Source organism: Felis catus, chromosome B1 (assembly GCF_018350175.1).
Source record: "Felis catus isolate Fca126 chromosome B1, F.catus_Fca126_mat1.0, whole genome shotgun sequence".
NCBI classification, from domain to species: Eukaryota; Metazoa; Chordata; class Mammalia; order Carnivora; family Felidae; genus Felis; species Felis catus.
In genome coordinates, this window is record NC_058371.1 from 74,077,286 (window position 1) to 74,101,153 (window position 23,868).

At 36.4% G+C, this 23,868-nt stretch overlaps 1 protein-coding gene across 3 annotated transcripts in view; it reads right to left on the bottom strand.

Moving 5' to 3' along the window:
• MND1 (meiotic nuclear divisions 1) overlaps positions 1-23,868 on the bottom strand; it is a 64,753-nt gene that overhangs the window by 3,241 nt on the left and 37,644 nt on the right. For all 3 annotated transcript variants that reach the window (XM_023252755.2, XM_023252756.2, XM_011281614.4), the window contains exons 5-7: positions 18,900-18,974; positions 15,735-15,849; positions 5,439-5,483 (exon numbers count right to left, since the gene is read on the bottom strand). In XM_023252755.2, coding sequence (XP_023108523.1) covers positions 5,439-5,483; positions 15,735-15,849; positions 18,900-18,974 — 235 coding nt within the window. The remainder of the gene's footprint in view (positions 1-5,438; positions 5,484-15,734; positions 15,850-18,899; positions 18,975-23,868) is intronic.

A 23,868-nucleotide genomic window follows, 5' to 3' on the forward strand; every position in this document is an offset into this window, starting at 1 on the left:
GCTATAGCTGCCATAGACAGTCATTCCTCCGATGAATCTGAACAAAGTAAATTAAAAACCTCTGGAAAGGATTCACCATTCTAGATGCCATTAAGAACATCCATGATACATGGAAAAAAGTCAAAATATCAACATTAACAAAAGTTTGGAAAAAGTTGGTTCCAACTCTCAAGGATGACTTTGAGAGGTTCAAGACTTCAGGGGAGGAAATAGCTACAGATGTGGTAGGAATAGGGAGAGAACTAGAAGTTGAGGTGGAGCCTGAAGATGTGACTAAATTGCTGCGGTCTCATGATGAAACTTCAACAGATGAGGAATTACTTCTCATGGATGAGCAAAGAATGCGATTTCTTGAGATGGAATCTATTACTGGAGAAAGTGCTGTGAAGATTGTTGAAATGACCAATAAAGGATTTAGAATGTTACACAAACTTAACTGATAAAGCAGCAGCAGGGTTTGAGAGAAGGGACTCCAATTTTGAAAGAAGTTCTATTGTGGATAAAATGCTAGCAAACAGCATCACATGCTATAGGGAAATAATTCATGAAAGGAAGAGTCAATCAATGTGGCAAACTTCATTGTTGTCTTATTTTAAGAAAGTGCTGCAGCCACCCTGACCTCCAGCAGTCGCCGCCCTGATCGGTCAGCGGCCATCAGCATGGAAGCAAGCCCCTCCACCAGCAAAGATTACAACTCGCTGAAAGCTCAGATGATAGTTAGCATTTCTTAGCAATAAAATTTTTTTTAAGTTTTATTTTATTTTATTTGAGAGAGAGACTGTGTGAGTGGGGAAGGGGTAGAGAGAGGGAGAGAGAGAGAATCCCAGGCAGGCTCCAGGTCACCAGCACAGAGCCTGATGCGCGGCCTGAACTCATGCAACCGCAAGATCAAGACCTGAGCCAAAACTAAGAGTCATACGCTTACCTGACTAAGCCAGCCAGGCGCCTCAGCAATAAAGTATTTTTAAAGTAAGGTAAGTACATTGTTTTTTTAGACATAATGCCATTGCACACTTAATACACGTAACTTTTATATGTAGTGGGGAAAAAAATTCATTTGACTTACTTTGTTATACTATTCACTTTATTGCAGTGTTCTGGAACCGAACCTGCAATATCTGTCAGGTATGACTATATTTTATGTTACCCTTAATAAATTAATACCTGCAGTTTGATCACCTTTAAAAATACTGTTTTAGGAAGTTTAATTCCAAGTATCAAATAATGATAACTAAATGTTTGGAATGAAGTTTGTTTCTAAGTGAATACTACTACATCAAATAGAATAACATTAATGAAATATCCCCAATTCTTTCAATTAAAGTATAATGGAATAACAGAAATTAAAAAATGAATCTTTATGTAACAATTTAAAACTAATCTTTAGTTTTCATGAGGACCTAAGAGAGACTTCTGATAACATGAGGCACTCCAGAATGATCTGTTTAGTTTTACTAGTGTCTGCATCACCATCCATTCTTGTCAATCACAGTCAAATACTTATATAGGACCCACTGCTACATAAAACAGGGATTAAGTGTATTACAGGTACTTGATAATGTAAAGAGCCTATGCCTTCAAGCTGACACAAGATTAGAGAGAGAAAAATCAGTTTATTACTAAATAATCCCAAAGTGTTATGTATGTTAAAGAGAAAAGATCAAGTATTATGTGCACAGCACCCAGAACAGGCTCCAAAAGCACAGAAAGATTTCCAGGAAATGAGAGAACAGATGCAACACTGCAACTTCAAACCTGGATCAGGACAGAAAAAAAGAACTCACCACAGTAAGACTACAGGCTTTGTACGAAGGAGGTGTGGGTTCGCATGAGAGCAAGAAACCATTTTATTACAAACTTCCAAAGATTACACTTGATCTTAGCCAAAAGGCGAAGAAGCAATTAAACCTCCAAAGATTAAAACAAACAAAAGAACATATAAAAGCCCAGCCACAATGCTTGATGGACCAATTCAAAAAGACTGATGAAGAACATATCTTGGGCTGCTGGATGTCTACCTTCAAGACAATGTCACCTAAAATCTTGACAACTGATTTCCCGTCAAATAATTTTCCTGTTATGTAGAAATTTTTATAAATGGATAAAAAAAATAGGTATGTGTATGTGTGTCTTAAAGAAAGAGCCCCAAGACTAGTAGAATTTCTGTTAATTTCTATGGTGGTATACCCAGTATATATATAGAAACAGGATGGCAATAGCATGCATGAGTCTGTTTATGATCTCACAACATCTATCCCCCCCACCATTCACTAAGATGCCTCTCACACACAGTCATAACTTCAGGATGTTAATTATGAAAGTTTTATAAAATTTGTTAAATCACATTTAAAGTATATTTAATGCCATAAATCATTTAGATGTGATATTTCTATTACATTTATATCCTAAAGTAATCTCTCATTTTATAAAACTGAAATACTAAATTACTGAACAGTAAACATCCTCTATTCTAGATACATTTTAAGGACCTTTTTAGGTAAAAAGAAAACCAAACCTTAACTAATAATTACAGGATAATCTCTGGTTACAAGCATTAAAGATGTTTTCTTTTTGCTTGTTTTGAAGACAGGTTGATTTTCTGAGGTGCAATTTGTTTTAACTCCATATTCTTACCATAACACTTTTCTTTTGGAAGGAGCAAATTGTAACTTCAAATGGAAACATGGTTCCTAACAGCTGTTTCTGCTGTGCTAAAAATATCTTCCTTCCTATATGATTTTAAAAGTTTTAGGTTCGGGTATCTGGGTGTTTCAGTCGGTTAAGCATCTGCCTCCACCTTCCTAAAGCATCCGCCTTCCGCTCAGGTCTTGATCTCATGGTTTGTGAGTTCAAGCCCCGTGTCCAGCTCTGTGCTGACAGCTCAGAGCCTAGAGCCTGCTTCAGATTCTGTGTCCCCTCTCTCTCTGCTCCTCCCCTGTTCGCACTCTGTCTCTGTCTCTCTCAAAAATAAATAAACATTAAAAAAAAAGTTTCAGGTTCTTTCTAAGCTAATAACGTTAGGGGAAAAAGAAGGTGTTCAAATTGTTCCTTTTTTTCATCATAACTGGAAGTTTATGACCAAGTGGAAAATAAAAGCATTTTTTAAGAGAATGGGAAAAGGGGAGTATTTGTTCATCTCTATGTCTAATGTTGTGCTAAAGGGCTTACAAACTGTTTTTATTTAATCCTCTCAAAATGTAAAGTACAGGGGCACCTGGGTGGCTCAGTCGGTTAAGCGTCCGACTTCAGCTCAGGTCATGATCTCGCAGTCCGTGGGTTCGAGCCCCGCGTCAGGCTCTGTGCTGACAGCTCAGAGCCTGGAGACTGTTTCGGATTCTGTGTCTCCCTCTTTCTCTGACCCTCCCTTGTTCATGCTCTCTCTCTGTCTCAAAAATAAATAAATGTTAAAAAAAAAATTAAAAAAAAATGTAAAGTACAGATAATCTACAATGAAGAAGCAGGTTCAGAGAAGTTCAATAAGTCATACAGCAAAAATAAGGAACACAATCTGGATTCCTTGCAAAAGTCAAGTTCTTCCCACCATGCACACAGGCTGCATGTTCCTGCTGCTTACTGAGCTGTTTTGCTGAGAACTATTGGGAGAAATCACTTTGTGACTCTTGTCTTATTTTTAATCCACTTGCCTTTTTTTCTCACTCAAAATTTTGTATTTCTCAAATCCATATGATATCACTGTATTTATTATTTATTTATACTTATTGGACATACATTTCATTCTTCTCTTTTCTTTAATGGGAGCTTGCTGTTTTTACCCTCTTCTTTCCTTATCACTTAAGCATTACATTATTTATGAAATGTATTACTTTTGTAATAAATAAGATTGCAATTTTATAGGAGCCAATTGCACTGATTTTATCAATCTACTTAATTCTAAAATAGACAAGGAAGAGTGCTTTAAAAAAATTTTTTTTAAATGTTTATTTTTTGAGAGAGAGGGAGAGTGCAAGCAGGGAATGGGCAGAGAGAGAGACAAAGGATCTCAAGTGGGCCCTGCGCTGACAGCAGAGACCCCAACGCAGGGCCTGAACCCACGAACCGTGAGATCATGACCTGAGGTGAAGGCAGATGCTTAACCGACTAAGTCACCCAGACACCCCTAGGAAGAATGATTCTTTTTTTTATTACTATTAAGAAATTTTATGTTTATTTATTTTTGAGAGAGAGAGAGGGAGAGAGCATGCACGCACGCACACAGGAGAGGGACCGAGAGAGAGGAGACACAGAATCCAAAGCAGGCTCCAGGCTCTGAGCTGTCAGCACAGGGCCTGATGCAGGGCTCCAACTCGCGAACAGGTAGATCATGACCCAAGCCAAAGTCGGACACTTAACCGACTAAGCTACCCAGGCACCCCAGGAAGAGTGATTCTGAAACATTTTGTGACATACAGAGGCCTAGACATGGAGTCAGGAAACTTCGTGCAAATCTTTGTACACCCAGTGACTAATCACCTTTGACTCAAAGCAGTCACTTTAAATTTTCTGGATCTCTGCATCAATACAATCTTACCCATACTCTCCCACAGAAACAGAATAAGCATGAGTAGTACATGTGAAGGCATTATAGACTCTTATAACAGGATGGTAAAATTCAATTACCATTACATTATAATACTGGAAAAACTTCAGTGTTAATTTGTAGACAGGTTTTAACAATACTAATCATACCTGTATATAAATGACAACAATCATTATTTATGAACTTTCTTCTAAACTTTAAGACATAGAGAAAATGCCTTATTAATTCCCATTTCTTAGAACGTCTCTAGTGTAGACCAGAGGATACATCCGTTGGCAAATGGATTAATGAGGCATTTATGTGAAAGCAGGTATACAGAGAAGATAGTATCATGTAGTGGGTTAAGAGCTTGGATTCTGGAATCAGAAAAGCTGTATTCTAATTCCTGTTCCACTGCCTAGCATCTGTGTCACTGTGGGCTTCGGTTCCATCTCTAAAATTAGGAATGATAATCCTATTTACCTCACAAGATTGTTGCACAGAGAAAATGAGAATGCACCACAGATACTCTTTACAATGCCTGGCTTATAGTCAGCCCTCAACAAATGTTAGCTATTATTATCATTAGCAAGAAGACAAATCTTTCAGATTCCATGAAACTCTTAAAGTATCTTGCATTAATATAAGGAAGGTTAAATGATTAGCCCAAATGGCTTATCTAGGAAAAATTACACAAAAGTTAAACTCCAAGCAATCATTGGTTTTACAAAAATATGTTGTACGTTAGAAAATGATTCATAAGATTAAAAAAAATCACCTTAAGATTGAATATATAAAAACAATACATACAGTTCTGAAAATGTCTCTTCTTGAACAGAACTAGGCACAATTGCTTCTGCATGTCATCATAGTTAAGTGTGGAGAAAGTTTAACTATAGCTTATCGGTGCCATAATACATACCAGTCCATCTGTTAGCGGCTTCTTTGGCTACTTGATTTGCTTGACCTGAAAAAAAGTATATACATATATGAATCATCATCTTCATCTACTTACAGATTCATTTTCTACATGAATAAAAGTTTATACAAATAAAACTCTATGTAAAAAGCTCAAATTGTGACATATCATATCCCACAAATCTGCTCAGCTCCCCAAAGAAATTTTAGATAGCTGCAATTATATTAGTCATGAATAGCCATGACTGTAAACAATTAGATTGAATCACTGAGTCATGACTGTAAACAATTTCCTTTTCATAAATGTCCATTATTATTATACTTGTTCCTTTATTATTATTTTTTTTTATAAAAATTTTTTTTTCAACGTTTATTTATTTTTGGGACAGAGAGAGACAGAGCATGAACGGGGGAGGGGCAGAGAGAGAGGGAGACACAGAATCGGAAACAGGCTCCAGGCCCCGAGCCATCAGCCCAGAGCCCGACGCGGGGCTCGAATTCACGGACCACGAGATCGTGACCTGGCTGAAGTCGGACGCTTAACCGACTGCGCCACCCAGGCGCCCCTATACTTGTTCCTTTAAAGATATAAGTTTAAGTGAGATGTATTTCTCAGTGTACAGCATCAAGAGGATAAAATACTTTGAGTTTAACAAGAATTTTAGATTATATATATTAGATCACAATAAACCTGACCTTAAAAAAATTTAACAGTCATATAGTAGCCGCATAGGAGAAAATATTTAATTTATATTTATACATCTTGCTATTAAATGTATCTGTATCTATGTCTTTCAAGTTAATCTACACAGCACGTAACAGTTCCATGATCCACTGAGCATATTATTTATTATGATGACATTTATTTATTGAAAAATAATTTTTATACTACAGAACTGATCATATTGAAGCGTACAATTCAGTAGGTTTTAGAATATTCACAGGGTTGTAAAACCATCACTATTTTCCAGTTTTTGTTTTATGTTTCAAGTTTTTATTTAGATTTTTAGTTAGTTAATATAAATAGTGTAATATTAGTTTCAGGAGTAGAATTTAGTGATTCATTACTTACATATAACACCCAGTGTCCATTTTTTTTATTATAGCCATCCAAAGCATGGTGAAGTAGTATCTCATTTTGGTTTTGATTTGCATTTCCCTAATAATGAATGATGTTGAGAACCTTTTTAAATGCTTACTGACCATTTGTATATTTTCCTTGAAAAAATGAATCCTTTGCCCATTCCTAATTTGTTTTTTTTTAATTGTTCAGTTGTAATTTTTTAAAAAAATGTATATATACATTTTGGATATTGGACACTTGTCAGATACAAGATTTGTAAATATTTCTGTAGATTTTCTTTTCACCTTTTTTAAAATTTCATTTTCATTTTTTAGAGAGAGAGAGAGAGAGAGAGAGAGAGAGAGAGAGAGAGAGAAAGCACATTTGGGGGAAAGACAGAGGGGGAAAAAGAATCTTAAGCAGACTCCATACCCAGTGCAGAGCCCGAGGTGGGGCTGGATCCCACAACTCTGGAATCATGACCTGAGCCAAAATCAAGAGTCAGATGCTTAACCAAATGAGCCATCCAGGAGTCCCTCTTTTAGCTTTCTTGTTAAGGTATTTTGATACACAAAAGTTGTTAATTTTGATGAAGTCATATTGATCTATTTTTAATTTGGTTGTTTGAGCTTTGGTGTCCTGTCCAGGAAACTGCTGCCTGATCCAAGAATACAGAAATACACACTTATGTTTGCTACTAAGAGTTTTATAGTTTCTTACATTTAGGTCTTTGATCTGTTAGTTTTTGTATATGGTCTGAGATGGGAGTCCAGGTTGATTCATTTACATGTAGATAACCAGTTGTGCCTAGCACCATTAGTTGAAAACACTATTCTTTCCTGACTGAATGGTCTTGGCATCCTTGTTAAAAATCAGTTGGGTTTAGGGGCACCTGGGTGGCTCAGTCAGTTAAGCGTCCGACTTCGCCTCAGATCATGATCTCGCAGTTGGTGAGTTCGAGCACCACATGGGGCTCTGTGCTGACAGCTCAGAGCCTGGAGCTTGCTTCAGATTTTGTCTCCCTCTCTTTCTGCCCCTCCCCTGCTCATGCTGTTTCAAAAAGAAATAAACAGTAAAAAAAAAAAAAAATTAAACATCAGTTGGGTTAACTTCTGGACTCTCAATTCTATTAACCTCTCATTAACCAGTATGTCTTCCCCCCACCCCCCCAAGTAATCTAAACCCAACGTGGGGCTCAATCTCACAACTCCAAGATCAAGAGTTGCATGCTCTACTGACTGAGCTAGCCAAGTGTTCCTGAGTGTCTATTCTTACAATAGCACCACACTCTCTTGATTATTGTAGCTTTGTAAGAAGTTTCGAAGTTGGGAAATTTGAGTCTTTCAACTTTGTTGTTTTCTTTCAAGATTTTTTTGGCTATTCTGGGTCTCCTATATTTTCATATGAATTTTACGATCAACTTACTAATTTCTACAAAAAAGTGGTTAGTATTTTGATAGGTTTTACATTAAATCCACAGAACAATTTGAGGAGTATTTCCATCTTAACAATGTTAAGTCTTTCTATAAACACAGAATGTCTATTTATATAGGTCTTTAGTTTCATTCAATGTTTTGTACTTTTCAGGACAAATATTACACTTCCTTGACTAATTCTATTCCTAAGTATTTCATTCATTTGGGTGCTATTGTAAATGAACTTATAAAATTTTATTTTCAGATAGTTCGTTAGTATATAAGATACATGTGATTTTTGTATATTGACTTTTTGTATCCTATAGCCTGCTGACCTCACTCACTATTCAACATGGATGCTTTTCTCTTTTTTGACTAATTGGGCTGTCTTGAACTTTCAGTACAACGTTGAAAGAAGGGGTGAAAAAGGTCATCCTTGGGGAAAGCATGCAGCCTGTCACTATTCAATAGAATGTTTGCTGTAGATTTGTTGTAGATGCCCTTTTTAAATTGAGGAAGTTCACTTCTATTCCTAGTCTGTTGAGTGTATCATGAAAGGGTGCTGGATTTTGTCAAATATTTTTTTGTGTATTAAGACAATCATGTTGTTTTTGTCAAAAATTACATTATATATTTTTTGCCCAACAAAAGAGCATTACCATTTTTGTGTATGCAGCTGTTTTTTAAATAAAATAGGAGAACCATAAGGAGATACAAACAAAAATAGATATATACTCTTTTCTATATTTACCTATGAAGTAAACTTTACCAGTGTTTCTTCATGTCACTATGCAGTGTCCTTTCAATTCAATGAGAAAGACTTCCATATTTTTTAGGGCAGGTCTGCTAACAATAAACTCTCTCAGTTGTTGTTTACCTGTTTACCTTACTTTTCCTTCATTTTTGAAGGAAAATATTTCTGGATATAGAATTCTTGGTTGACGGTTATTTCCCCCCTTAATCATTTTGAATATGTCATCACAATGTCTTTGGCCTCTATGCTTTCTAATAAGAAACAAGTTGTTAATCTGATTGAAGGTTCCTTGTATATGATGAATCACCTCCTCTTTGTTGCTTTCAAGATTCTCTACCATTTGACAATTTGAGTATGAGTCTATATGTGCATTTTTTTGGACGCTGCCCTAAGTTGGAGTTTGTTAAGTTTTTTTGATGTATAGGTTAATGTTTTTCATCAAATTTGAGAAGTTTTCAGCTTTTACTTTTTAAAATATTCTTTGAGCCCCATTCTCTCATCCTCTCCTTCTGGGACTTCCATTATATATGTTGGCACTCGTGACGCCATGACACAGGTCTCTTGAGACTCCAATGATGTTTCTTCTTTTTTCTTTCTGTTCCTCAGACTGAATGATCTCAACTGAACTATCTCCAAGTCACTGATTCTTTCTTTTGCCTGTTCAATTTGGCTATTAATCAATCCCGAGTGAAGTTTTCGTTTCAGTTATTATAGTTTTCAACTCCAGCATTTCATTTGGTTCCTTTTTAATAATTTCTACCTCTTTGCTGATATTCTCTATTTGGTGAGATATCATTCTCAGACTTTTCTTTAGTTCTCTAGGCATGTTTTTCTTTAGCTCTTTTAACATATTTAAAATAGCTGACTAAAAGTCTGTGTCTAGCAATCCAACATCATGTATGTTTCTGTGCATAAACCATACTTTCTTTGTAGATCTTGCAATTTTTTTGTTGTTGAAAATTGGGACATTTTAAAAAACGTAATGTGGTCACTCTAGAAATAAGATACTTCCTCCCTTCCCAGGGTTGTTGTTTTGGTACTTGCTGTTATTGTTTGTATAGCGATTTGTCTGAACAAATTCTGTAAACTCTGTATTCTTTATTATGTGAGGCCACTGAAGTGTCTAGTTCGCTTACTAGGCAGTTAATAATTGAACAGATTTCCTTAAACACCTGGACTAAAACTCCAGGTCTTTGCTGAGTGGCTCTCTGTGTGTGTTGGGGCAGGTTTCAACACTCAGCTAGGCAATTTACAACCCTGTCTTAGCTTTCAGTTCCTATATGCCCTGAGTGCCAAGGTCTGCTAGAGGTGGGACTTTCCTGGGAATGTGCACAGCCCTATGCATATGGCCTTCCAGATTTCCAAAAATCTGGTGCTTTTCAAGATACCTATAACATGTCTTTCAACCTCTCCTTGTAAGCTCTTTGATTAGTCTATTGTTTGCCTTAACTGGTATTCATCAGTTCAAACAGCTATGGGGTCAAAACTCTTGTCTATAATTGTTTTAGACAACTGCTCCCCAAGAAGTGGCTGTTAGTACTGGGCATACTACAAGCCAGATCAAATAAAGATAGTTCTTCCTATTGGTGCTTTCAGAGAACCATCAAAGATGTCAAATAGTGACAACTTGGGAAAATGAAGGTCTTAAAGAGCTCCAGCTCCAATTTACTCCCTCTGATACCAGGAATGCAGGGCTCTTAGTTTTCAAGATTATTGCTGAGCTATAGAGAAGGGGATAAGAATAGAGCAAGTTAAAATACCATAAAACTTATTATTCTTGCTGATATTCAGCCATTTTTCTTGAATAGGCAAATCTTTGGTTCTTTTCCAGAATTCTGGAAAAGTTGTGACAATTTTTGCCAGCTTTCCTGGAAGGATAAATTTTCAGAGGTCCTTACTCCATCATTTTCACTGTCATCCTGGCATTTCCAAAAATATTTCTTAAGTACTTCTAAGATATACTTTTAAGTATTTTTTTAGGAATTCAATGTTTACTACAACTTATTTTATCTGTTCTCACTTCAGTAATGGTCAGAGTAGCTAAAATTAAATTTCATGTTTCATACATTATTACTTTCACTTCTCACTTCTTAGATATCTGTAGCTAAACTTGCTAATAATTAATGTAGATACGAATAATCAGCTAACATGATGAAATTTAATTGTTCCTGCAAGAATTACTGAGAAATAAGTAAAAGATAATACACTGCCAGGTCTCTATGAACATAAAAATTAGTTATTATCAGCAGAAAAACTTTCAAAATAAACTATGACTGAGATTACCCTGATGGTTGTAATATGGGTGCTGTAGCCACACTATTAAGAACCAAATCTTATTAAACTCAACTTGTGAAACTCATAATCCTTTAATCCAGTATAATCTTTTATGCAATAACATGATAGCCAATATCCTATGAAACTTCTCATTAGCAAAAAGCACATTTTAAAAGCAGTAAGCTCTCTGGGGAAAGGAAATAATCTCATCTGGGGGAATAGAGATTAAAATCTAAAACAATTATCTAGATTTAGTAATAAGGAATTACTGCCATTTACTACTTAAATGTTTAAATTTCTTGAATCTATGGGTTTATAATTTACATCAAATTTGAGAAAAAATAGCCTTTACTTCTTCTGATATTTATTTCTTCAGGTATTTTTCAGGGTTGGACACATACACATACACACACCACCCTATGCCCCCAGCATACACTCCTTTTGGGACTTCGATTACACATATATTAGGTCACTTGAAGTTGTCCTACATTTTAGGGATGCTATTTGCATTAAAAACATTTATTTTTCCTGAGTTTCATTTTGGATACTCTCTACAGCTAGCCTTCAAGTACAGGAATCCTATTTGACAATAAATTGTATATTAAAAAAAAAAAACAAATACACGAATCCTTTCTTTTGAAAAGTTTAATCTGCTATGAATCCAATTCAGTTTCTCATTTCAAATATTATGGTGTTCAACTCCAGGACTCTGACATGAGTTTTTATATCTTCCATGTTTTTTGGTTTTTTTTCTAATGTTTATTTTTGAGAGAGAGAGAGACAGAGCATGAACGTGTAAGGTGCAAAGAGAGAGGAAGACACAGAATCCAAAGCAGGCTCCAGGCTCTGAGCTGTCAGCACAGAGCCTGATGTGGGGCCGGAACCCACGAACCTCGAGGTCATGACCTGAGCCAAAGTTAGATGCCCAACCAACTGAGCCACCCAGGTGCCCCTATATCTGCCATATTTCTACCTAACTTTTGGAACATATACAATACATTTGTGATAGCTTTTAATGTTATGGTCTTCTAATTCTGCTATCTGCATCAGCTCTGGGTCAGTTTTGATTGAAGGATTATTCTTTTCATTAAGGGTCACGTTTTCCCACTTCTTTGCATGCCTGGTAATCTTTCATTACATGCTAGACACTAATTTTATTTTGTTGGGTGCTGAGCAGGTTTGTATTCCTGTGAATATTCTTCAGCTTTGTTCTGGGACGCATTTAAGTGACTTTGCAATATAGTCTAATGTTTTCAAGATTTGTTGTTATGATTTGTCAGATGCATGGAGGACAAAGCTCAGTCTAGGGCTAATTGGTCCTTGCTAGTGAGGCAAGATGGTCTTGAGTGCTCTACCCAGTGCCCTATGAGTTATGAATTTTTCTAATCTGCTTGGTGAGAATAGGCACTACTCTTGGTCCTGTGTGAGTGCTAGACACTGTTCCTTCTAATTCTTTGAAACTGTTCTTTCCCCAGCTTTGGGTAGTTTCCTCATATGCATGCACCAAATACTTGAGGGGAACCCTCTGTAGATTCCCAGGGTTCTCTTTCTGTGTAATTTCTACTCTCTAGTAGGCTGTCCTGTGAACTCTAGCCACAACGGTCTCCTTGATTCTCAGTTCCATCTACAGGGTTCTGCCTAGGTTCTCCTTCCTTGTGCCACAGCCCAGAAACTCAATAAAATAAGCTGACACAATTTTAAGACCTAATTTGTTTCCTTTCTCTAAGAAGAATTGTCCTTTATTGTCTGATATCAAGTATCTTAAAAACTTATTTGATGTATTTTGTTTGTGTTTTTTAAGTGGGAGGATAAATTCAGTCTGTTACTACTCTATCTTGCCTACTAGTGGAAGTGCCACATCTGAGTAAAATTTTATTTGTTAGCTGTTCTGAATTTTAAAAGCAGAGGAATTGGGCATTTCTCTATAAAAGTATGAACTGAAGTTAATCTAAAATTCTTGCTTTGATAGTTTTTTTTCCCCCTTCTGATTATAGCGTGGTAGCTTTCCATAGAAAAAAATATCTTACCTTAAAAAATATTAAAAAGATATCTTACCTTTACATCTAAAATAGATTTATGGAATAATGTGATTATCCTACATAACTGCTATCTATTAAATATGTTGTAATTTTCTATAATTAATGCATTTTATAAAGATAGATATTTTTAATGGAGTAAAATAAAAATAATACAAAGCCAGGAAGGACCCTTATCCTCTCATAACCCTATAAAGATCAGAAATGTACAATGTAAAAATGTCAAAAATTAATACACATGTAATGGATTCACCATTACAAAATTCTACAGCATCCAAATAGGGATCCATCTTAGGTGACTACATAATTAAATATGAAAAGATAATCTAGGTCTGATGTTGATGAAGAACGGTAAAGTCTCTTAACTCACCGTAAACCAGAAAACATTTTCTTCTCATTCACTTAGACCTCACAGCCTGCATAATACTCATTCACACTGGCATGTTTTCCCTTAGGTTGGGAAATAAATCACCAAAGAGAAGGCTTAAGATGGAGAACAGAATTCAGGCAACCAGCATAAACTAGTTACAACTTCCTCCTCAACCATGCTATTCTACTTTCCAGAAAATTCATCATCCTTTATATACCTTGAAACTTCTTCCATCAAATTTCATCGCCTTTCTAAGAGGGGAGGCAATTGCCAAAATTGCTGCTTGATCCAGAGGTACAAGGAATGGCAACAGCTGAAATTACATGCCTGAATTAAAAGTTTTCCCCATTCACGAATCGATCTGGCACAATTCTCTATCCTTGTGGATTTCCTGAACTGCATGATGATCCACTGGCACAGGATCACCATCAGTATAGTTTTGTAAGACTAAGTAAGTTTCAGTCATTCTGGAGTAGACAGAAGTAATTAAAATTAGGGAAAGGACTGTAAAAACAGGTCATAAGTAGAAGTGATGTCAGGCAGGTCATGTGCCCAGGGAAAGAGCAACGGCAATATAACGGGGACCATGAGGTAGAAAAGCAGAAGCCTTGACTGGGCATGGCTATGAGTTGTAGGTCACTGACAGAAGAGAGAATGAAATGGGTAAGCAAATAATTGGCACTTTCAGGGAAAAGTCCCAGATTTACACAAAACTGAAATCAGACAGGAAGGCAGAGCCAAGAAAGAGTAATAAGTGAAGGATCAGATTTGATAACTGTGAAAACAGAATTCCCATGATGACCTACTACAGGGTACAGACATGTTGATCCCAAAACTAAACCACCTGGAGGCATTCAATTTGAGTGAGAAAACCATTCTCAAAGCTCTCTTTCATGAGAAGCTGCTCAAGACACACACTGGACATCCTAACAAGCAGTATATAATTCCTTTTAAAGACGAATCATGAGCAGGCCTAGCTTCCTCATAGTAACCTACGGCACCGCTTTGAGGTGCTCGTGTTCAAGCAGGGTCATTTGATATTAGTTAAAACTTTGAAACGGATAAAAGTCATTAATTTTGTAGATTTGGTTACACTTTATTTTGCAGGATGATGATAAATGAAATTCATCTGTGGGCAGCATTAAAGAGCTAATAAGTCTCTCTAAATGCCTGATTTACAGAAAATGACTGGCTGGAGGGGGCAGGTGGGCTCTTCTACCTCCACTTCTCTGGGAAAAACATCCTGGGGAATCGGCTGAGCCAGGGCCAATACATATCACCATCTAGGCTGTGGACTACATGTGATTAATGCCTCCTGGAGTTGTGCAAAGTAGGGAACTGTCTCTAAAATTAAATTTAACTTTAGATTACACTAACTGAACTGCTTAAATATTTTTTAGTTGTAAGGAATACCATCAAGGAGAGCTTAATTGTAATCAAATTACTCTCAAGCTAATTTTATTTATTATTTATTTAGAAAGTGGGAGCATGAGTAGGGGAGAGGAACAGAAGAAAGGGAGGGAGGGGGAGATGGGGAGAGGGAGAAAGTGGGACAAAGAATCTTAAGCAAGCTCCATGCTCAGCATAGAGCCCAACACAGGGCTCGATCCCATGACCCTGGAATCATGACCTGAGTCGAAATCAAGAGTCAGATGTTCAACAGACTGAGCCACCCAGGTGTCCCTCAAGCTAGTTTTAAAGTACCAAATATTTTCAATTTCTCTCAAAGCCTTCAATCACATACTATTAGTTTTGTCTAAAAGTTTCACTTGGTAAAGTTCCCTAAATGAAAAGACAGGCTAAGACAGAAAAATGTGAAGAAATTTATACATATTTTCCTAGGCAATTACATGCAGTGCCCTTATAATATACTCTTTCATTTCCTCAAATATTGAAATTTCTATCTTTACATAAATATATAAAAACTATTCAAAATAAAGCTTTGGAGATTGGTTTTAAAGTAAAGGAAAACATCATTGGTGTATTCAAAAGGCAAGTCAATGCACAGACTGATTTTCTGTAACTTGCAAACTCCTATTTTTGGTAATATTTTTCCTAGAAGATAATGGTAGATTTCATTCTCAAGTCATTGTGCTTGGGGCCAACTTAACTCCTTCTCTGACTCCTCAGTTTCCTAAGCTTATAGTTTATATCTTTATCCTTCTACCCTATCTACCTTCATTACCCTTGAAATGCTTACAATTTCAAAGTTGTCACTGTTCAATGCTTTAATGTTAAGACTCTTTAATGGAAATATTAATGCAATATTAATACTACTAATGGCTCGATTTTCTCATTATACATGGAGAATGGCTACCAGGCAACTAGAAGTATAAAATCTCTTTCATGAGTAAAGTTAAAAAACTGCAAGATATGATATAAACTTACGTATTTCCTCCACAACTTGTGGGTCACATTCTCTGTATTCTTCTACTTCTGCCTTTAGCTGTTCCCTTTGGTCTCGAAGTGAAGAAAGCTCTTTTGCTAGCATAGTTCGCTCTTCCTGCATTCAAAACAGTTTTATGTACAATTAAGACAAGTAAAATGCCATAGGTTATAAGGCTATACATATTATAAACACTTTATTTCTCATAACTAATGTGCACTAGGCTTTGGACATTATATATACACATACCTATATTCACAGTATAAGGACAAACTCAATTCTCATTTTTCTCTGAAATCTCAAACATCTATCATATATTTTGATTAACTGGATGGGAATTAATATATAGAATGGACCACTCATAAACAGATGAGAGGTCACTGATTATGTATGAATTTAAAGATGACTAGGTCATCATATGTTAGGAAAAAGTGCCTCTTCGATCTATATATAGAAGTAGTATTTTAGAGCAACATAATCATTACAAGTGTGGTAGACAATTTTTCAACCTTTAAGGATGATCAACCTTGAACAATATTTAAAGAGGTCAGTAACAGAATTACTGCTTGTGGTCTCCTATCACTTTCCTTTAAAGGTAAACCAGAATAAACTTTTAATACAACAGGATCTGATAAACACCATTTGAAATTTCCCGCCAGAGTTCTCACTAACAGGTAGAAGTCACAGTGTCACAGTTTTCAATTCATATGTGTGAAAGGTTATGGTACAGACTGAGAGGATAAGCCTGAAGCAAAACCAAGTAGAGTTCAAGCTGTCTGATGGGACTTATTTAAGGTCCCTTGCTAATTTATATTTTGGTACCTGTATTTTTTGACTTTTGCCTTTAACTGTTCTCTTTCGTTCCAAAGTGAAGAAAGCTCCTTTGCTAGCATTTGTACAGGGAATGCATATATAGGGCATCATGGTCTGACGCAGCACAACCCAACAGAACTCTACGATGACAGAAATGTTCTAGATCTGTGCTCTCCAATGCAGGAAACCTTACCAACATGTACCTAGTGAGTACGTGATATATGGCTATTGTTACTGAAAAACTGAATTTAGCTGCATATGTTTTAAATTTAAATATAAATAGCCAAAAATGATTACAGTGTATACTGTATTAGTACAACTCAGAAGAGATTTAAAAATAACTACAATACGGGCACCTGGGTGTCTAAGTCAGTTAAGCTTCTGACTCTTGGTTTTAGCTCAGATCATGATCTCACAAGTTCAACTCGTGATCTCATGAGTACAAGCCCCACACTGGGCTCTGTGCTGGCAGCACGGAGCCTGCTTGGGATTCTCTCTCTCTCCCTCTCTCTCTGCCCTTCCCTTGCTCTCTCTCTCAAAATAAACAAACATTAAAAAAAAACAAACAACTACGACATAAGATAATTATTCTTTGCCACCCACACCCAAATTATACACACTCCATGAGAAATGAGACAAGCAGCAAAATGGGGAAGAATCTGTGAAGGCAATGATAGTTCTCCAGACACCCTGAAGTGGTAGCCATCTCAGACTGTTACTAGCACTGAGATTTTTGCCAAATTACTTCACTTTTTTGTGTCTTTAGTTACTCAAATTAAAAACGGAGACAGTAACAGTGGCCACATCCTTGCACTGTTGGCAGGATTCAATAAATATAAAATGCATTGGGACAGTACTTGCCTGGCTCACAGTAAGCAGATTATAAATGTTAGCTATCTCTTCATCATCATCATCGTCAGCAGCAGCAGCATCACCATGGATAATACCTAGTAAACAGCGGCTAGGTGTTTCTAAAAAATCATGATTGGTGTTCTCACGATGAACACGAGTCCATCATTCTCAGGAGCCTTTCTAAACTACTACAGTCTTCTGATAGATGCAAGCACCAACTAGGTTTTTTCCTAGCTGCAATAGATCCAGTGGGCTGGGTAACATGCAGCAGACAACTTTTGGGCATGGGTATGTCACCATTAATCGAAGGTGCTTCTATAATTTATTGCCAATGTTAAAGAAAAAAAAGGATCAAATAAAGAAATAGTAATTGCTCTGTCAATTAAAGAAATATAACAGCTTCAGGTTATGCCAGAACTTACTTCCCTTGAACATTTTTCAAAAATTACCAAATTCCAATTCCTATCTGTGACAGCTGACTATTCACATAAAAGAAGGTATGTGAAATAATTGTGAAAAGCCACTGCAAACCTGTGATATATTCTTTTCTACATACAACGTGACGGGGTTTTGTTTTGTTTTTTTAATTTTTAATGATTATTTTTGAGAGACAGAGAGAGTGCGAGTTGAGGATGGGCAGGGAGAGAGGGAGACACAGAATCCAGAGCAGGCTCCAGGCTCCGAGCTGTGAGCACAAAGCCTGATGTGGGGCTTGAACCCACAGACTGTGAGACCATGACCTGAGCTGAAGTCGGACACCTGACTGAGCACCCAGGCGCTCCTTAATGTGACAGGTTTTTGAGTCTCTTTCACAATCAAGTGATACAAACAGAGGCCTAGATGGAATGCTTAGTGGTGCCTGCTGATCTTTAATAGTTTTTTTAAGTCATAAATCCATACTTGAGATAAAGATGAAACTAGAAAGTCAAGTAATTTTTAAAAACCCCTAACATAATACTTTAGAGAACATTACACTTTTTAAAATAAAACAGTGTATCAGTATTCATTTAAATAATTTAGAAATATTACAAACCCTCAAGGATAATATATTGATAGTTTTCAATATGTTCTATACCAAGACTTAAAAACTTGACTCTCAAAATTTTTCATAAGCATTTATAAAGGGCTTACCTTGTGCCAGGCCCTCTTCTAAATGCTTTGCAAATATAAGCTAGCTTAAGCCACAGGATAACCCAAAGAGGTAGATTTTGTTCCCTATTTTATAGCTGGGAAAACTGAGAACAGAAAATTTAGGAGACTTTCATACCCAGGCCACCTGGCCCCAGAATTTATGCTTCTATGTTATGCTGCCATATATAATATAATAATAAAAAATAAATCTATACTTAAAATTAGTAAATCCTACCAGGTCCAATGTCCATGTCCTTTGCTGTACTCACCTCTCTTCTGATAGGAATGGCATACTCCTCATAGATAACTCTATGTTCTTACTTTTCTATTTAGAATTGACATTATTAAGGAATCTACAGACACAAACTTACCGTTTCATGTCGGCCAACTTTAGCTTTCTCAATGCTTTTCTGTAGATTTGCATGCTTTTGGTTTCCCTCAGATAACTGGAGAATTAAAAGAAACAAAATGGCTTCCAATGATGAACTTGCTTAACATGAAATTTATAAGTCAAGAAGTCAAGATGAGATTTGTTTTCAGCCCAAGTCAGTGTAACAAGTAAGTCAAAAACTACATTGGGAACTAACTTCTCTAATTTGAAGCAAACTACCATGAATCATTAGGGCAGAATGAAAAAAAAAAAACAAAACCAAAAACGCTGAAAAATACATCGTCTCATCCAATCAGAAAAATGAATAATATGCTTTCAGTCTTTTCTGCAATCTTTATTTATCAGTTCCTCCAACTCCATGCCAAGTAACTTGAGGTATATTATTTAGTTAAGAACTGAATTTTAAGTGATGAATCACTAAATTCTACTCCTGAAACCAAAACTATACTATATGTTAGCTAACACAAATTTAAATTAAAAGACATGAATTTGAAAATTCAAAAAAATGTTTTATATACTTCTTTCTTCAAATTTCATTTCATTTCTGCCTAAAGTGAAATAAAACACTCTAGACTATTTCTTTTTTTTTTTTTTTTAATTTTTTTTTCAATGTTTTTATTTATTTTTGGGACAGAGAGAGACAGAGCATGAACGGGGGAGGGGCAGAGAGAGAGGGAGACACAGAATTGGAAACAGGCTCCAGGCTCTGAGCCATCAGCCCAGAGCCTGACGCGGGGCTCAAACTCACGGACCGCGAGATCGTGACCTGGCTGAAGTGGGACGCTTAACCGACTGCGCCACCCAGGCGCCCCTAGACTATTTCTTACAGACTTGTAGTATTATGGTCTATCTCACTGAGTCAAAAATGAATGCCTCACTTATTATTCTTAAATCAGTTACATTATAAGCCATTACATACTTGATATACTAAGTTCTTCAAGAAGGAAAAATCTATGAGTCTGTTGCAGTTTTTATGCATGTTTTACATACCTTAAAAGTGATCAGTTCAAGTACTGTACTAAGCTTAGAAAGTGGTAAGTTATATGTGGAAGTGGATTAAATAATACCAGCATAAAGAGACCAAAACATAGAATATTCATTAGCATATGGCTGGGACCACACCAAAAAGGACTGGATAGCTTAAAAACATTGCTTCCCTTTGTCTCAATTTTATTAATCTCACCTGGGCCCACGACTAAAGCATCAAAGGATATTCCCAATACTAAATTCACCACCACATCTTCTGCTAGTTAGAAATTTCAGACTCATATGATTAAGAGCCTTCTTAAAATCTATTCCACTCCTCCCTCACTCTTGAGTTACAAACATTTAGAAAATAATTAATGACTGGATTAATTTCTTTAGGCTGATTATAAGAAGCTGACCTTTCACAATATGACCTAGTTATATGTACAGGGTAAATAATACTTATGTGTCATAGATTAAAAATCACAAACAGTATCTTCCAAAAGTTAGTGGCTTTATCCTGGCTTTAGGAAATCTTCCATTTCTCAATATGCATAAAGGAAACACTGTCAGCTTTCCTTTAATGGCTCTCTCATCACTGATTCTAATCCATAGCACGAACAAGATCCATCTGTGTTGACAAGAAGACACCACCACCAAACCAGCTACACCTCTTCTGAGAGTAATTATCTTCCGAGGTTTAAAAAAAAAAAAAAAAAAAAAAAAAAAAATCTGTAGATTTAGGAGCCAAAATATGCTTTAAAGTCCTAGATTTAACAAGATCCAGGTATTTATTTTTTTAATTTTTTTTTAATGTTTATTTATTTTTGAGACAGAGAGAGACAGAGCATGAACAGGGGAGGGTCAGAGAGAGAGAGAGAGAGAGAGAGAGAGAGAGAGAGAGAGAGAGAGGGAGGGAGGGAGGGAGGGAGACACAGAATCTGAAACAGGCTCCAGGCTCTGAGCGCTCAGCACAGAGCCCAACTCGGGGCTCGAACTCACGAACCGTGAGATCATGACCTGAGCCAAAGTCGGAGGCTTAACCGACTGAGCCACCCAGGCGCCCCAAGATCTAGTTTTTTAAAACAAGGGTTCCCGTTTATAAAATAGTGCCATGTTTAAAAAGTTAATATTCCACCCTGCAGGACTCCCCTGAAATAATAAAGACATGTGACATTTAAATTCAGGAGTAGAGAATCTTCCAGTGAAAAAATACATATTTCCATTAAACATTTTTAAAAAACCAGATAAGAAGATGTTATCCAAATAGTTAATAATTATATAAAAATAAGCCAATAATTAGTAGATATATATATATCTTAATTACATTGATGAAATGTCTTCCAGGTATTGTATGGCTGCTTGTAAGTATGTATAACTTAAAAGCATTTGAAAGAGGGGCACCTGGGTGGCGCAGTCGGTTAAGCGTCCGACTTCAGCCAGGTCACGATCTCGCGGTCCGTGAGTTCGAGCCCCGAGTCGGGCTCTGGGCTGATGGCTCAGAGCCTGGAGCCTGTTTCCGATTCTGTGTCTCCCTCTCTCTCTGCCCCTCCCCCGTTCATGCTCTGTCTCTCTCTGTCCCAAACAATAAAATAAATAAACATTGAAAAAAAAATTAAAAAAAAAAAAAAGCATTTGAAAGAGCTAATTCAGGAATTCCTTAACTCTGAAAATAATATCTGTTTTAAATGTGATTTCATGATTTGTCATTTTAAGTACGTTGGTAAGGGGGGAAGGCACAACCTAAATGACATGCTCAGATGAAAGCATCTGCTAATTATCCGAAGTACTGAAGCAACTTGGTTCAGCTCAATAGGGAAGGACTCCTGGCCCTTGTTCTCAAAATCTCAACTACCAGAAACAATGAAAGCAACTCCTGTGAGGCGCCCCTGCTAACAGCTTTTCACCTACACATCTCTCAGAAGCAATATTGCTAAAGTTTTTAACACATACCCTGGAATTAAACCAAACCCAGGCTTTCAAGTAAAGAGAGCAGGGATTTTTGGCCACTGTATAGATACTAAGCCAATGGTACAAACTTGAGCATATATCCGAATCACCTGAAGGGCTTGTTAAGACACAGGTTGCCAGGCTACACCACGCAGTTTCTGAATAGTAGGTCTGGAGTAGAACTTAATAATCCGTATTTCTAACGTGCTCACAGGTGATGGGTGATGCTGACGCTTCCGGTCTGGGGGCACCACACTTTTGAGAACTACTGGTCTGAACAAAAACCTGTTTTGTTACAATAACAAACCCAACTAAAATACATGAGATATTTATAAATGGGAGAAGATTATCAAGTTCATCAGCAAAAATGAATTACTGCTAAGTATTATAACCTGAACTAGAAACAAACAAAATATCTTAATTCTGTCACTAAAAGAAATACAAAAGACCACATTTACAAAAATAGAAAAATGAGTGATACTCTACATTCCAGAAAGGTATTCACCATAAAATCCCTTTGAAGAGCACTCTATATACATTTCTATAAATAAAACAAGAACCAACTATACACTACACCAAGTCCATTTCCTACTTTCATTAAATAATGTTTTAAAACCCAGCAACTCAGAACAAACAACAGCAACAACAACAGATACTACTTATAATTAGTAAGAACAGGAATTCATCTTTAGATTTGAGGATCTGACACAATGCCTCTCTTTAATGCATTCCAGACCACCTATACAGATACTGAGGGTTGAGAAACATAATGCCAATGTTTTCTAAATGGGTAGTTCACTGCTTGGAGGAACTGCCTATTCATAAGAGGAACAGAAAGACTGATTCAAGCTGTCTGCATTGGAATTCTGATTTGCTCCTTTTAAGAAATAAAACAATGTCAAAGCATTAGAGAAGGAACATAGAGATTTCCATAGGTGGGAAAGAATGTCAGGGAACAGAGAATGCAGAAAAGAGGTAACAGCAAGAGAAACCAGATCAGTCTACTGCTTTATCAAGACTCACATACAGTATATTATGGGAAAAATAGATTCTATGTCTTTTGTTTCTCTTTAAAAAAAAAAAGAGCAGTATCATTTACTTTAATATTTAACATATCTAAAAAGTCTTGTTAGAGTATCTACAACTTTAAAATTTACTTTTTAAGGCAACATTTCATTTAGGCATCAGTGACAAGGAAACTAAGAACACTGAAGAGACATATATAAAGACAGGAGCCGTGTAATTGCCTTAACAATAGAGAAATTTTAAATCAGTATTTCATGGTATGAATGTGTCACAATTATGTAGCCAAAGGAAATGTTTTGGAAGAATCTTTAATGACACTATAAAATACAGAACAGAGTTTTTAAAAAGCTGGAAACACGACTGTCAATACATTTGAGAGCCTATTCATGACAAAAAAAAAACCAAAAAAAAACAAAAAAAAAAACCCTGCAAGAAAATGCACAAAAATTTAAAAATGGTTATCTCTGTACTGTGGATCATATTTTTAAACTTTCTATATAATAAGCATATGTCACTATTATTTAAAAAAATTATCTCCCCATTATAAGCAATATATATTCTCAAGAAATTAAAATGAGTACATTTTTGTTAAAAGACTAAAACAGGGGCACCTGGGTGGCTTAGTAGGTTAAGCATCCTCTTGGTTTCAGCTCAGGTCATGATCTCACAGTTCATGGGTTCGAGCCCCACATGAGGCTCTGCACTGACAGCGCAGAGCCTGCTTAGGATTCATTCTCTCTCTCTCTCTCTCTCTCTCTCTCTCTCTCTCTCTGTCCCTCCCCCGCTCACTCTGTGTCTCTCAAAAAATAAACATTAAAAAAAAGTGTTCTTTCATGTCTTTCAGTAGACTTTTGTAGTTTTCTTCATGTACGTCTTGCCCATTTCTTGTTAGGGTTTAATAAAGCTTTGGGTGTTACTGAGGGATAGCCAGTGACCCCTAGCCTAAGTCTATCACTGTCTGGAATGCTCTTTGCCACAGGTGATTTCAGTGGTTCTGAGAAACAACA